The sequence below is a fragment of the Nelumbo nucifera genome, chromosome 7 (genome assembly GCF_055504915.1).
Source record: "Nelumbo nucifera cultivar China Antique chromosome 7, China Antique-T2T, whole genome shotgun sequence".
NCBI classification, from domain to species: domain Eukaryota; kingdom Viridiplantae; phylum Streptophyta; class Magnoliopsida; order Proteales; family Nelumbonaceae; genus Nelumbo; species Nelumbo nucifera.
Genome location: NC_142655.1, coordinates 45,257,274 through 45,274,534, shown reverse-complemented (window position 1 = coordinate 45,274,534; position 17,261 = coordinate 45,257,274). Strand labels below are relative to the sequence as shown.

General features: G+C 36.4%; 1 protein-coding gene across 1 annotated transcript; it reads right to left on the bottom strand.

Annotated features, from left to right (window-relative positions):
• Positions 1-11,904: 11,904 nt before the first annotated feature.
• LOC104609489 (uncharacterized) lies at positions 11,905-14,248 on the bottom strand. The gene is made up of 2 exons (XM_019199797.2): positions 13,875-14,248; positions 11,905-13,640 (listed from the first exon to the last, which is right to left on the bottom strand). The coding sequence occupies exon 2, from the start codon at positions 13,590-13,592 to the stop codon at positions 12,036-12,038; it is 1,557 nt and encodes a 518-aa protein (XP_019055342.1). The 5' UTR covers positions 13,593-13,640; positions 13,875-14,248; the 3' UTR covers positions 11,905-12,035.
• Positions 14,249-17,261: the final 3,013 nt, after the last annotated feature.

The following is a 17,261-nucleotide window of genomic DNA, read 5'->3' as shown; positions in this document are numbered from 1 at the left end:
TCTTTTCTGCCCACCATTGCTCGTCCCTTCATTACCTCTCTTCCTCTTTTCCCTCTCTTCCTCTTTTCCGCAGTGGATTGTCAATCTTTTGGTTGATCTCCTTCTCGGTACCGATGAACCGACCTGCCAACTTAAGGAACTCGGTGATATCTTTTGGATTGTTGGCTATCATGTGCCACTTGAACTCTTTATGGGTGATTCTTTTCTTTGTTGTATTGAGTCGCACCACTGGATCAAGGTCTGGTATCTGTAGCCAAGTATCGTTGAAGCGCTTTATGTAGCTTCTGATTGATTCTCCTTCCTTCTAAACCACGTTCAGAAGGCTTTCTTGCGACTTCGGGCATTTCTTACTGGCAATGAAATGCGTAGTAAACAGATCGACAAATTGTGACTAGCTTTTGGAGCCCGATTCAAGGTTCCGATACCAGGTTCAGACTACCCCCTTGAACGTAGTGGAGAAGGCCATACACATGCAGGATTCGTCAGCCCTAGCTAGGTGCATCTGAGACTGGAAAGAATCCACATGATCGTTGGGGTCAAACGACCTGTCATATTTATCTAACGGGGGTACCTTGAAGTCTTTCGGCATCGGGGTTGCTAGGAGCTCGGGAGACAGAGGAGATGATCGATAAAGGAATGGAGGCGTAGTCTTCGTTGCCACCGAGCTCACTTCTTCCTTTTCTTTAGGTCGCTCTACTTGCTGCCTTGGCTTCGCTAGCAGACTATTTCTGGCAGAAGAGTGACGTGTCTTGCGGCGTCGCCGTTGCTGCTTCTTCACCAACTCAGCGTTGGTTCTGCTGACTTCGGTCTGATCTAGTATCTCAGCATCTTTACGGACATTGTCGTGAGGTGGATCCTGGTTCCTTCTTGCCAGGTTCTCCTAGTTGTGGAGTTTGCACCGACTATCACGAGGCACCGATGGGTCCTGCCTTGAGTTTACACCTCAAACTCCGGGCTGGTTGTTATCTCCTCGTGATCTGTTGTTTTCTTGTTGGGAGTGTCACGTCGGATTGGCCCTGTTGAGCTAACTATCCTTGGGCCTGTTTCTAAAATTTACTTGTGAGACTGGAGGAGTGTGCTGACTGTCTCTCCTCCCACGGGGTGAAACCTAACCCCTGGGAGGAACCGACACCTGCGAGATCCCCTCACCCCGATGGGGGGATCGATGGGCGTTTTGACTAGTTCCAGGCCGATTTTGGTTCTGGCCCTGGTGCAACTCTGGGTGCCGGGGTGGAATTTGCAGCTGGTTTGGCTGCAGTGGTGGGAACTACTGCTTATATTGCTGGTGTAGGTAGTATTGTTGATACTGTTGGAATTGTTGGACTTGCTACATCTAGATCTGTATTGTCCGGACGCATTGAACGAGGTCATGGAATTGGGAGTGCTCGATTCCAGGGAGGACCACAGATGGCTCAGAGAAAGTTATGCCCACTGGGGGAAGCAGGACGCTCACTTGCATAGTGCCCTACGGTACGGACAATGACGGGACCCCTGAAGCTATAAGCGGAATAGTAAACTGGCTGATGTATGCCATGGGACCTTGGGGGAAGGTTGATTGCTGATCTTGCTCTCTAGTGATCTTCATCTCGATGCTTTTCCCGGTGTTGCTGGAAGAATACATTGAGATAAATTGAAAGCTGGAATTGCAACTGAAATTGGGATGACCTTTTGATCGGTTCCCACATACAACGCCAATTGATTGTGCGCGATCTGGATACTCCTAGCTAGAAGATGATCTGAACACCAGTTGCATGGCGAGCTAGACCAAGCTGTAAGATAATAGATCAGAGAACCTGGGGTGGCTAACCTGGCGAGGTCGCTCCGATGCTTAAGTTAGTACTATGTTATAGATGTGAGCTGAATACTTGAATGCTTGAGTGCTAGTGAGTAAATAATCGTGCGTACCTTTGCCTTGGGGTTTGATGTCCTTATATAGTGGAGTAGTCGTAGATCTTACGAAAAAGCTTCGGAATCTCTGGGCTGCGTAGATAAGATCTGTTCCATTTTTTAAGGACAGTAATGTGTCAGTTGATAAGGTTTATCGTTTTCCTCCGATTCGGGCAGAGTGAGGATGAGTCCCATCGTGATCTCGAGAAATTCGGGGTCCGTTGGGGAGGCTTCTGGAGTCAATTATGTGGTGCTTCGGCTCTTTAGCTCTGAACTGGTACTTCAGTTCTTTAGCCCCAAATTGGATTGGGTGTCAAGGTGCCTTTACACCGAGGTGGTTTTGGGCCGAGGTGACTGAATACCCAAGCTCTAATTGTTGCGGACTGAGTTCCTTTGACTGAGTTGTCACCCTTCTAGCAGACCGCGTCTACGTGACCTCTTCTTACTAGGTCGTGCCAAATCACCCTTCATCAGAAACTAAAGAGAGTGGAGAACAATCAGAAGGTAACCTTCTTCTTCTATGAAGGTTAGAGAGGGAGAACGTTTATTTGACTGAAGCAATTGCCAAAGTTTATTATGAAGGTTAGAGTAGCCAGCGTGTTTTCATGCCGAATGGTTTTTTCTTTTATTTGGGAACTACTAGAAAAACATTCTCCCTCACTCTAACCTTCAATCAACTTCTGCAATTGACTGAAGAATTTGCCGAATGACGCCAGCTTCTACTATGAAGGTTCTCCGCTCTCTTCGGTCACAATGGCGCCAACTTCTACTATGTATGTTAAGAAGAGTACCCATCTCCTGAATGGCGCTAGCTTCTTCTATGAAGGAATTATCTAGGTTGTGCTTGGAGATGAAACGAAGCCCGCAGATCACCTCAGTTTGTTCTGAGACGGAACTCAGCCTTTGTACCAAAGAAAAACGGGAAGGGGAAGAAGACAGATCGGGGGAGAGAGAGGGAGAGAGAGGGAGGACTTTGGATGTTTGCTGTTGTTGCTGTTCGTTATCGTGAGGTCAGGGAAGATGAACAATGTTTTTCTTCTAAGGGTAGTATGGGGATTAAAAATTATTGCAATCGCGGATTTTGACGGAAGGCTAATTTGTCTCACAGTCATAGTACAGGGGAGTCTTTGTCACAAAACAATGTATAGGGGGTCTTTGTCATAGACCCTATAGTACAGGGGGCTTTGTAATTTGCCCTAATATTTATATATAAAATATATAATATAATGTAAAATAACTTGTATACATATGTATACATTATACACAAAATGTATAAGTTCAAATGTATGCAGGTTGGGCTGGGCTTGAGGTATTAAGCTCAAGCCTGACCCTAAATTTTACATATACCCTAGTTATAGTATATGTAAATATATAATGAATATACACTATTATTGTAAAATTACTACTAATAAAATAAATATGAATAATTATTTTCTATAATTATTCATTGATATAAGTGAAATTAGTTATTTACAACATTATTTAGTTATTGAAATAACATTATTTGATATTTCGTTATTAATTTTGTAAAATATTAAATTATAATTACTAAGAATATTATGAATTCTATTATAATTATTTTTCTACTTTTAAGAATTGTTTTAAATCTATTACATAATTTCGTTACTTTAACTATTTAAAATTTTGTCATGTTAAATATTTTGTTATTTAAATATTTAAATAATATGTAAAATATTTAAAAATTCTCATTATTTGAATTTTATTTATTTTAATGTTATTACGTAATATTACATATTTTTTTATATTATTTAGATATTTTTAATGTTTTTTATTTAAGATTTTTAGTTATTCAAATATTTAAATAACTTGGCATGACCCCTGTACTAAGTACAAGGCCAATAATATGAACTATTTCAAATTTTCATTTTTTAAATCATTTATATTAAAAACTTAAGTTAAATTTTTATTTGATGTAAGAGAGTTACCATATTTTATCTAAGAAATGACCATGTACTAAATACAGAGCAATCACATGTATGTATCATTTTGGTTTTTACTTTTTCTGTTTTTATAGTAATATTATTTTATTTGAATTTCACAATATTATAAATAAAATAATATTACCATAAATAGTATTAGGTACTGTAAATAATATTAGCTAAGCTACTCAAGAAGCCACCGCATGCGCTTGTTCTACGATTGGATTGGATTAGAAAACAAACAGAGAAATAATGCATTTCACATCAAAACCTAGACAACAAAACCAATGTTCATAAACAATTAAAGAAAAACCAATGTTTGAAACAAATCCATCAAAGGAAAAAAAAAAAAAAAAGTTTCTCAAAAGCAGTAGAAAGAGAGGAGAGATGATGCCTGTTTATTGACTTCAACATTGTTGGCAGGCTCGATAATGTTCCAGATTTTGCCACTCTGCCATGATAAAACTTGTGAGGTACGTTGGCCATGATGATAAAACTTGTGATACTGTGAATTTTGCCGTTAAATTGTACATCCATGAGGTATATAATTAAGTCTAATGGATAACCAAAATAGAATTAGAAAAATGCAAGATATTGCCATTCACACAACAATAAATGGGCGATATCCCCACCATTTTCCAAATTTAAAGTGACCCATTTAAGCGGAAAAATGAGCTAATTCATGTCAACTTCTTCTGTCAAAAGAAAAGTCACACTTGAGACTAATGGTAATATTCTTCAGGTAAAATGTCTTTGAGCCAAGACAAAGATGACCTCCATAATCTAGATTCCAAAACCCTCTTTAATTTAATTTTCAGAGAATCTACCCATGAGGTTTTACGGTCACAAAATTCACTTCTGGGATCTTTTTGCTAAAAATTTATACCATTTAAGATATCACACAACTCATGTTCAAAGCTTGGTTGATTGCCTAGAATTCTACAGTTTCTGAGTTGGACTCTCTCACCAAAATCAACCTCAAGGCAAAACGCAGAAACTTGTGGGATTGGATTAAAAGTCAATTTAAAGTGGAATCGATGAATTCAGTGTTGTAGTCGAGTCTAGATCTCATTTGGACATCAACCAAAGACATCCAAGTAAAATGTGGAGCTGTAGATTTAAACGGCGGAGATCTGTGGTTGAATTTCTGGTTTTCTCCTTTTTTTTGAGTTGACTTCATTGAAAAGAGTGAACTGTAATCCAAATTTTTTATGTTTTCTTACAATTCTTTTCTAAAGAAACAATCAATTTCGGAATTCATTCAAAAGATTGAACTGGTACTACATTTTATATTTTCTCTTAATCCTGGCGACCACTTTTACGTACTCATTCATATTCATTGTAATCCTTTTGCAAAGAAGCAAATTTTGAGTTCTCACTCTATGCAGCCTAATGAAAATGAAGAAAGAAAAAATGTGAATACCTTTTTAAAGCACGAAAGCAAAAGTGTATGTTTCTTCCTTAAGCAAATCTTTTGACAGCAAGACGGCAAGATGGATTGGATTCATTGCAAATTGGAATGGATTCCTGAGCAGACCCTTAATGATTAAGATTGAATAGAGGGAAAGTTCATTTTCGTGAGAATGAGCAGAAAAGAGGGAAAATATAGTTCGATTTTGGAAGAATAGAAGCTTGAGAACTGAAGATAGATGATTTCTAGAGATTGAAAGAGAGAAGATAATGGAGAGAAAATTTTCTTTTGAGTAAAATTCAATTACAAATGGACGTGGGTTTGTGGGTGGAAACGCGTCTAACACATGACACTTGCATGGAGGTGGTTTTGAATTTTCAAGTTAGTGGTATATCTAAGTGGGAAACTGAATAAACTCCCTCCTAACTTAATTTGTTATGTACAGTTGTCTGAATGGAGGAGAGCCATGTCCGAGCCTTTGGCCTGATTTCATTACTTTAATATATATATATATATAAATTAGATGTTTTATTTTTTAATGTTAAATTTTTATTATTTGAATAACATTTAAATTGAATAATTCGTAAAATTATAATTTATATTGTTACTACATAACTTTATGATGAATTTTGTAATAATATTGAATTATTAATAATATGAATATTATTAAATCTATTAATTTTTTATGTTTTGAATAAATATTTTAAATTTAGTATATAATTTCGTTATAACATTTAAATAGTTCTGAATGTTTTTAATTGAAATTTTCTTTAGATAGATATATATAAAAAGTGGGGTAGAGGATAAATAGGAATTAGAGATAGTTTAGGAGAGAATCTCTCTACTAAATTAGAGATAATTTGAGAGATAAATAGGAATTAGAGATAATTTAGGAGATAAATAGGAATTAGAGACAATTTAGGAGGAAGTGGGGGAAAGTGGTGTCACTTGGATAAACATTAAAAAAGCAAATCCCTCTTTCTTTATGGTTGTTAGAAATAGTTAAGCATATGTGATTTCCTTATTGCTTTAATGGGTAATTATGTGAAATTAAAAAAATAAAAAAAAAATTCAAAAAAACAGAAAATTAGAAATGGGAGTTTGAAGCAAGGAGAAATATGGTGACGTGGACAGACCAATTTTAACTTATATACATAGATTTGTCATATTAAACTAATAAATAAAGACTGCAATTTATAGATGACTTAAAATACGAAATAAGAAAGAAATAACAGAACTAATATCTAATTTTGTGACCCACTGACTGGATCAAATGGTTTTGTAGTTCACTAGATGGGTGACTAGGTCATTGGAATTGAGTCCATGGGAATTCTAGAAAGTGTGACACCACAGACTGGCCATTCGAGTGGCCAGTTGGAATGTAGGTTTAGAACACAAATAAAGTGGATTATTTACTTACAAACTAGGCCTAATTTAGTCTTTTAAGCCAAATAGAAACAATTTATACTATTACTAAAAATGTAAATGAGAGTGTAGAACTTTTGTTTAACTAAATACCCTAATTTTGAATTTGGTGACTCTCTAAATGTAAGGAGAGAAATGTATTTTAAACAACCACTTTTCTCCGCATTCAAATCTCTATAATCGAGCCTTATATTTAAAGTATTAATTCCCACTAATATTTATTGGATCCTACTTTTGACTAGAATACAACTATTTTTGAATTTGGTCCCTCTTTAATTCTAAGGACATAAACTGTAATTTGAACTATTACATGACTTCTCATTCAATTTCCTCCCATTAACCATTAAGTCTTACTACTAAGTGTGCACGTGCTTTGCACGTGGCAATTTTTGATGATGATAGTAAATAATATGTTTCCAAAATTTTCTGTAATTTTTTATATTTCTATGTCCATAAAAATTATTCTTATTTATCACACTTATTTTTGTTTAATATGATAAACATATGATATTAGAGATGTTCCCAAATATTTTCTCCATTTTATTATATTTTTATACTTTTGTGTGTTTTCATCTTCTTTTAATTTTATAATTATTTAGTTATGATATCTAGCATTGAAACATTGGACTCAAAAATTGAATTGTTTACTTGCCCGCAAATAGGAAAACAACTCCATTTTTGGGTTGGTTTTAAATTTGTATTTTATTTTTAGCATCAATAAAAACAATTATTCTCTCACACTTGTTTTTCTTTAACATGTTTAGTTAATTAATATAGTATTCAACAAAAAAAAGTGGGAGTTCCTAAATGTAAGACTTAATGAGAGGGAATTGAATGAAGAGAAATGTAGTAATTAAAATTATATTTAATGCCCTCACAATTAGTAAAGGTATAAATTGGGTTGTGTCGGACCTGCGGCCCGCGAGCCGAACCAGGTCATACAGGCCCGTACCATGCCATGTCGGGCTGTAGGCCTTGGCCGAGTGGGCTAGGCTATGGGCCAGGCCTTGTCCTGGGTTGAACCGGGCCAGACTATTTTTCTTTTGTTTTTTTTTTATTTTTTTAAGTAAAACTAAAATACTAAACCTTCCTTTGGGAACAAATTGAAAAAAAATAAAAATTCTGACAAAGAAATGAAAAGATGCTTAACAAAAGACAAAATGGACAACAAATTGGAAAAAATAGGAATTTTATTTCATTTAAATTTGAACAATACAATGTTAAAAAAATACTTAACAAAATGGAATAAAATATAAAAAAAATATAATACAATTACAAATTGAAAATAAAAAATTACATTGTTGAAAAAATAACAAATAATTTAAATAAAATTGAATAAAAAATTTACAATAATATTAAAAAGTGATACAAAATTATTGAGTATACAAAAAAAAATATTTTCTTCATCATTTTTCTTCAAGTTCCACCTACATCAAAATCTTGATTTTGATCATTCATGTAGCTGCACATCTCCACAATAATATTAAAAAGTAGATGCACATCTCCAGACTTTCATCATTCATGTAGCTTCTCTTGTCATCCAACAACTTAGTACTTGCATTAAAATAAGACTCTGATGGAACTGTAGACACTGGAGTGGTTAGTAGATCACATGCCATGGCGGCAAGGGCCAATAATTTTTTTTCATGTCCACTCCACCAGGCTAAAATATCAAAAGTATTCATTCCCTCCAAGTCAAAGCAATCACTTAAACTAGAAAAATTTCTTATAAATAAAAATTAAGTTCAATAAATGAACTTATTGATGAGGTGCCAATAGATTTCTGCCTCCTATTTATTAGAGACCAAACTTAGTCTTATCCACTATGGAACTAGTTATTTCAGAAGTGAAAGTTGCACCTATACAAGTTGCAGATATTTTATGCCTTATTAATTGATATTCATATAACATATGCATTTCAAATAATAAATTATTAATTTTTTCTTTTTGTTTTCCAATTTCAATATTCATATTTTCACAATATGATTCAAGTAAAATATCTAAACCATCTTTCCTAATCCTAGGATCTAATATTGTACCTAAACAATAAAGAGGAGAAATGTTCTCCTAGTATTTTTTAAATTTATTTTCCATTACTTCAACATTCTTGTAACTTGTGGATTTTTTCTATATTTTGAAAAACATTCACTAATCATGAATAATTGGTTAATTAAAAGACAACTAGTTGGGTAATAAACACCCAAAAATTCATTACTTGCATTAGAAAATTTGTGTAAAAAGTATCTTATACAATTTGTCATTTCCCAATCTTCCTCAAGTGGCATTTTTGCATTATAAAAATCAGTGAGAATTTGTTTTAAGGAATACAACTTTATAATATAAAATATGTAGAAAATGTTTATATTTTAAACCATAATTATGACAAATATTTAAATTCTTGTTTTAATTTCTTGCTGTAGAACTTTTAATATATATATATATATATATATATAATACAATTTCTAAAATAAATTTTAGAAACACGATAAGAAATAATATTTAAAGAATTTTGAATACATAAATTTAAGATGTGACATGCACATCTAATATGAAATAATTTACCATTTAAAAGTGATTTTAATTGAGATTTTAAAATATTTTTTACTAAATCACTATTACTAAAATTATAAAAGCTAATAGAAATAAGTTTATTATCAATTCTATAAGCATGTAAAGTATTTAAAATACTTGCAGCAATAGTTGGGCTAGTATGTGGTCGTTCAAGCCTAGTAAAACTTAAAATTCATTTTTGTAAAATCCATTTTTCATCAACTAAATGACCAATAACACAAATATAACTTATATTAAAATTAGAGGTCCAAATATCAGAAGTAATTGCAACTCTAGAATTAAGATTTGATAAAATAAAAATTAAATTTTTTTATATGAATAAAAAATTTTCGAAGCATCTGTCCTAATAGTACTTTTAGAAACTTTTTTCAATTGAGGATTTACAGAATTACGTAAAAACTTTTCAAGGTTACTATCCCCAGCTAATAAAAATGGTTGTTCAGCATGTACAATATATTTTGCTAACTCTTGCCTCATTTTTTCTTGTGAATATTTAAAACTACCAAAACCCCCATGCCCAATTTGTTTTTGTGATTTTTCTTTCCCTTTTTTTCTTGTTTCTCATGGGTGAGCAAATGTCTACCCAAGTAACTAATACCACCCTTGCTAAAGTAGCTAAAGCCACTCCTACATTTTAGGCAATGATCCTTTTTCCCTTCGCCTCAACCTTCTCTATTTTAAATATTTTCCAAAGTAGGCTAGTCAACTTGGTGCCCTTTTTTTTCTTTCCCCCAATAGTAGTACTAAGGGTGGGAACTCCGACAATGTCAGTAACATCCATATCAATGCTAACACTATCATGTTACAACTGAACATCGTCAAATTTGAACATGTTAGGGAATTGATTTCGGGAGAAAGCCGGCCATTTTTTTTAATTCTAAAAAAATAAAAATTAATTTAATTGCACTTACCTGGATTGTCGGTTCAGAATCTCAATTTGATTTCAACGGTTGAAGCCTCTAAGCCTTCCAAATTTCTAATTTGAGATACTTGAGCATTCTTCTTGTTGAAACTTGAAAAAAGTCGAGACTTGAGAATTAGAGAGTAGAGAGAGAGTATTGAGAGTGTATGAGAGCTTGAAAGAGTATGAGACGAGAATTGCTGAACTGATGTGATAACATTGGTGGAGGATATGGCTATTTATAGGAATTTTAAATAATTCAATTGCTCAAAATAGCTTAAAAATGAACTGTTTTTTAGTTGTTGGGAGGGTTATTTTGGTCATTATAAAGTCATTTATCACTTGACCCAAAATGCCCCCCAAATTAGTTGTTATATAGTTGTTGGGGTGAATTTTTGTTATTTTCTCCCCCCTATATAGTTGTTTATAGTGGGCTATTGCACTTGGACCATTACGGACCATGTTGTGTCATATCATGCCAGCCTGTGGACCTGAAACCCCCATCCCAACACATCCCACATGATCAGCTAGTCCAAAATTGTGCTGGGTCGTGGGCGGCACGACCCAATTTACACCTCTAACAATTAGAGGGGGACCAAATTCAAAAATATGGATATTCTAGTCAATAATAGGATTTTTTTCAAAAAAATAGTACCTTAAATATAAGACTTAATGGGATTCAATGAATGTTAATGGGATTTAATACTTTATCTATAAGACTTAATGAGAGGAATTTGAATGAGGAAAGTAGGGCAGTTTAGTCAAATAAAAGTTCCACGTTATCATTCACACCTTTAATAGTAGTATAGATATAGAGATATAGGATATTAATTCTCATTCTTTCATTAAATCTTATATTAATTAACCATATCGATTAAAGATTATAGAAAAATAAGTGTTACAAAAATAATGGGTTTTATTTTTAATAGAAATAAAATACAAATTTAAAGCTAACTCAAAAGTGGAATAGTTTTTTTGGTGGCAAGTTAACAATTCAACTTTTGGGTCAAATGTGTCAACCATTGATGTCATAATAAATAATAATAATAATTAAAAAAGACAAAAACACACAAAAGTATAAAAATACAAAAAAAATTGTAAAAAAAAAAATTGGACACATCTCTAATATTATATATTCATCACGTTAATTAAACAAAAATAAATGTAACAGATAAGAATAATTTTTATATACATAGAAATATAGACTAGTTGTAGAAAATTTTGGAAACATATTATTTGTTATCATTATCATCATCAAAAACTGCCACATGCAAAGAACATATACACTTAGTAGTCCTAAAACTGTTTCAAGATTTACCACACAAATAGTGGGTCACAAACAAAATACAACTAGTTTCCTCTTAGTATGGATCATTAACCATGTTATATATGAATATTTTCTGCAGATACTTAAAGTGTATTACTTAATTTTTCTTCATTTGTTCCATACTGCATTGCTGTCTTCTTTGCCACATCTTTGTGGGAAGATTTGTCTTTGGTGTACTAGGATCTTCTTAGGGGATGTTTCCATTTCTAGTAGTTGATTATTAAGAATAGGGCATGAAGTTCCTGCTATAATTATTTTAACGAAACTCACTTGGGGGTTAAGGAAAAGGAGCATAATATTTAATTTCTCTTCTTGCTAATAGATCTACATGTGCTTTCTCTCTTGTCTACACACCAACAGGAATACAGGATATACAACCAATGTATACATATTACAAAATGTTTTCATACATATTACAATATTTTAACATTTACCTATAATCAATTATCTCTGATAAAATTTCTCTCTTGTCTGCATTTATTCAACAGCCTGTGCCTCACGCCCTCACCCAATCCCTGCCTAGCAACCCCGAACAGAAATTCCAATGTAACAACCATTGACTAATTGAGTAATTCACTCTGCCTTCTGGGTCTTCCTCTCCTCCTCTTCACGATCATAGATTAAACGCTCAACTGGGTCCTGAAGTACTGCATATGCATTTCCAATCATTTTAAAAAGGATGTTAGCATCCTTATCAATCTCCTTGGCAATTTCTTTCCACAGCCCATCATCTCCAATTCCACTTCTAGCAAATAACTGGCCTGCCTTGTCTGGGTGATGCCTAAGAGATGCTTTGTGGTAGGCATTCTTTATGTCCATTGCTGTTGCAGATTTTCTGACCCCTAAAATGAGGTACATATCCAAGGGTATATTTTTCTTTTCTTCTTCTTCTTCTAGTTTGGTAAGTTGCAGACAAGCTTCACTTATTTTAGTCGAATTACTTGTTGATCTGTCACTAGAATGAGTGGCTTTATCTTCTGATTGCTTTTGGAGTAGAGATATATATCTCTGAAGATCACTGATTGCTTGCCCATAATTTCTAATCATCTCATGTGTGCTAGCTCTTCTATAGATTGCTTTTGGGTAATCTCCATCAAGAGCCATTGCTAGGCTGCAATCTGCTATGGCCTCTGTAATCTCCCCCTGAGCTTTGTATGCAGCGGCCCGGTTGCAAATACAGATTGCTGCGAAAGGACGTGAGATGTCGTTCCCCGATATAGCAGAAGTGTAATTCCTAACTGCATCTGAATACCTTCCTGATTTAAATGCCTCATTTCCTGCAGCCTTGTGCCTTAGTAGTTCACGCACAATCACACACTTTTCAGTAATAAAACCTGCTTGTTCTTGCTTCTGAAGTAAATTAAGAGCTTCCTCAAGCTTTCCTAAATAAAAGTATGACTTGGAGATTAGGCGCCACCTCCACAGCCTCGCAGGAGAGATGGTTGAGCTGTTTATGTCACCAGAGGCTACTGGGTTAGAATTTTTCTCTGCTGAATCAAGAGTCTGCTCACACAGTTGAATAACACCTTCATACTTTTGCATCCTCAATAGAGCCTTTGCTTTCATTTCAATTAATTTATCCGAGTGACAACTTATGGAAAGACCCTGGGAGATTAGTTCTAGTGCCTTTTCTGCATCCAATGATGTTTTCTGTTGCAAAAGTTCAGTAGTTTGATCCATATAATCAGCCACTTGTACAGCTTTCTGCAGACCATCAGAAGCCTCTTTCACAAGTTTTCTGTCTGGGGTCATACCAGGGCCTGACTGCAACTTCAATTTCATGAAATATTTTGTTGCATCTTCAACTTCTCCCAACTCAAGATAACATTTTGCTGCTCTGAATTGAACCTTGAGATATTCAGGATCTATTGCAATAGCTGCCATACAGTCCACAAGTGCCTCTCTCATCCTTCCAAGAGACATCCTTGTTGCAGCACGGTTGCTATAACACAGCATCAAAGCCTCAAGACATGCCATGGACTTCTCATTTGGAGAAACACAATTCACCCCTTCTGTGTAGCAATACTTTGCTTCTCTTAGATTACCCTTTTCATAAGCTTGATTTCCTTTAAGTCTCCATTCTTCACATGATCTAAGAGTTTTCTCTGGTTCCTTATCCACTCCAGACATGTTCTGCTCTTTGTTTTGGCAAGTGGTTTAATCTCCCTGCCCAAAGTGCTTAAAGAAAAAGAACCATCACTTAAGGAGAAGAAAAAGAAAAGAACTGCAGAGAAGGAGAAGCCATGTGAATAGTTGGAAAAGAAAATGAAAGTTCATTATCCTTTTTAATTGAAAAGGGAACTCCACATCCAAGTCTACTACAGAGTTCCCATTCAACACCACTCTATCCTTCATCTTATGGAACTCTAATTAATCTGAAGAAATCATTTTATGAGGAAAAGAAATACTTACTGTGAAAGACTCAAGTCCCAGCAGTCTGCAACTAGACAGCCTTGCCGCCTTATTATCTTGCCACCCAAATTAACAATATGCATTCAATAGAAGGTGCTCAGGAATTATGAGTCATAGAAAATGTTGATGATTCAATTAATGAACAAACTGGAAGTATAGCTTTTGGGATAGTAATCTGAGACTACAAAGGTTATTTTTGTGAAGAAGTGAGCCAAAATGTAATACAAGCAGCTTATCAGAAGGACATGGAGGACATGGATTAATCATACAGAGATAGAATCATGGGTGGAGCATTGCCTGGGCTCTGAAATTCTTGAGCTCTCCCCTTATCTCCTACCAGGAACAAAAATATATACACCACTGAAGAATAATTATTAGAAGCTGCAAGGAAGGGGATCAAAATAATTAAGGCCCCATGCAAACTTGGTCTATCAGCTTCCATAAGTTGACTCAATTCTTATGAACTCTAAGCCTTTCTTTATTCATCTTCTCTTCTCTACACTCACCAAAACCAACAAAACTTAATGAAATCATCTGTCACATAGATTCACTATGGAAAATATGGAGAATCTGATAAGTTTTCCCTTTCTTGTGAAAGTTCTTAAGAACTTTCCCTTCTCCCTTGTTTTCAATCAAACCAAACCAAAGACAGCCTAAATTAATGCTTATGCCCCTCATTCTGAACTGTCCTGTCCCTTCTATAGCCCGTTGTCTTGACTCTTGAGGGTCCAATTGAAGGAAACAAGCAATTCAGTAGGCCCACTAGCATTGACGGGTGCACGCGTGAACCTGTTGATTGGTTACCCACCTGATTGTTCACCATTTTTGTGATGCCGGTTGATGGGTTATAACTTTTTTTCGGTATCATGCCTTTCCTGCATCATAATCTAACCCTAAAATTTTATATATAATGAGATTATATCTAAAAAAGAAAAAAAAAAACTGTTCTTTGCAAATGAGAAAAACATTTTGCTCCTTAGGCCCAGTTTGGAAAGAGTACAAATACAAATATGTAGAGTGCAAAACCTTGTATTTTGTATGTATTTGCACTGTGCATATTTGTATTTGTACTCCTTCCAAACGGAGCCTTACAGAAGGATGCAAGCGTATTTGTTAGCACCCTCCAGATGGACATATGCACCCAATATTGAATTAAAGCTGGAATTTTGTTTTTCATTTTTTTCCTTTGTTTTTTCATAATGACGTGTGAAATGGCTTAGTTGTTTATAAGTAACGTGCTTGGAAGGACACAAGCATCTTTCCTTGAATGAGCCAAGAAAAACTCTCTGCTTTCAACTTCGCTTCTTCAAACAAAAAATAATGGGTAAATTGCTAAAACCTCTCTTAAAGATTTTGACCATTGATGAAACTTCCCCTACAATTTGGTAATTGTAATCATCTCCCCTGAACTTTCTAACACAGTTGCAAATAGACCCCCTATGTTAAGATGGAAATGTCCAAATTCCTGATTTCTATAAAATAAACAATATAAACTTTATGAACTGTAAAAATGAGAATTTAAAGTTGCAGTTTCACATTTAAGTGATTAATATGAATAAATTTAAAAAATGAATCAATTTCAGAAAAGAGATTGAAAGGATTTAGGATAGATTGATATGAAGGAAAAATTAGTAAAATAAACATTTTGGTCAAAACAATCGCATGGGTGATTTAGAGATTTTTGTGCCTCTTATTAGAGGATTCTAACAGGGGAGATCTACTTGCAATTATGTTAGAAAGTACAAGAGAGATGATTGTTGTTGATGCTCGGATTAGCCGAGGGCAACAAAGTAAATTCATTCCCAAGCATCGAAGGAAGGCCAAAGGCTTTGAGGGTTTAGAGGAGACAAGCCGAGGCCGAGGGCTGGAGGCCGAGGCAGATTGTTCCTTCGGATACTGTAGAAGCTAAGGGCTAGTACTGAGAAGGGCGTACAAAGGGGGATGAGATATGGCTCCCGCGTACAAAGGGGGATGAGAAGGGCTAGTACCCGAGGCAAAGACTCTGATAGTCAAGTTAGTATGTGCACAAGGTAAGCAATGAGTTTGGAGCCGAGGGGTCCAGACAAGGTCTCAGATAGTGCTAAGTCCTTGGAAGAGAGAACTCTAGAGATCATAAAGGTTTCGAATCCCTTACCTTGCTAGGGGGTACTTAGGCTCGGATGGTTCAGATGCGAGCCGTATGAGGGCCTGGCGAGATGTTCTGCTAGAGCTATGCAGCGCCCTGCGATTGAGTCCGCCTGGTCCGTGTCGGGTAACCCCAAGTGTCCTCATGGCGAGCCTATGTTGGTGCCCTCTAGTCGACACACGTCAGCCCTGTAGAGGCCAACCAAATGCGCCTACATCACTTGCCTCCCACTCCCGAGGTAGAGGTGGGGGTCTGGAAGGGGCTCCGGCTTCGGCCAAAGGGAGTGCTGATATTGGTTGGTGCCATTGGGCTTGTTCAGCAGAGTGTACCCTGTAGTGGTGTCACCTTCGTCTCTCTTCTGCTTTGGCCTGATTTCAGTTCTTGGAAGAGAGGTGAAACTGTGGATGCCTCGGCTTCGGCTAGGGAACCCGAGGTGGAGGGGGCCCAGCAGAGCCGAGCCTGTGCCTTGTACTCACGTGGCGACGGTCTGAGGCCATGTGCGGTATGGGATTCACGGGCTGGCACGCCGGGGTTGTACCCGATACGGGTCTGGCGTGAGGAGAGCCTTCTTCCGTAGGGGGGATGGGTGCTCTGGGCAAATCGGCTTACGCGTCCATTGGGCCTATGCACCCGAACTAGTGGGTTGTGGCGAACGGGCCCATCGATTCGCTTGGCATCGTTTCGTCTTCCCAAGGCTGAGCGCCGGTTCACTAGGCGTCATTTTGTTTCCCCGAGGCTGGGTGCTGGTTCACTAGGCATCGTTTCGTTTCCCTGAGGCTAGCCGCCGAGTGTCACACCACGGATGGTTAGCAAAGGTGGAGGCCTCAAGACCGTTGGATCTGATGGATCTAAGTCGTTCATTCTTCTATAAATAGGGGCCTTAGTGGCGATTTTTCTTCCAAATATGTCTCTAGGCGCCCTTGCTGTCGAGTGAATACCACTCCCAAACCTTCAACTCTTCAATAGACCTCATTTTCCTCTTTTCCTACTTCGTCTTTAGGTAACTCTTTAAACCATGTCTACTCTGATTCTGGCCCTAAGTGCTATGAACATCTGGCTGGTTCGTAAGGGAGCTCCCCTCAAACTCCTTTCCCCCTCTCTCCCGTAGGTCCGCTGGTTGTTGTCCCCCCTTAGTGAGAGGTGATGGTACTGAGGGAGAGGGTAGCCTCCGGGGGTGCTGAGGGCAGCTGCCAAGGCAATGACCCTCCCTGTGAGAGTGCCGCATCTGTGACGCCGAGGGAGCCAAAGGGGTCCTCCCAAGC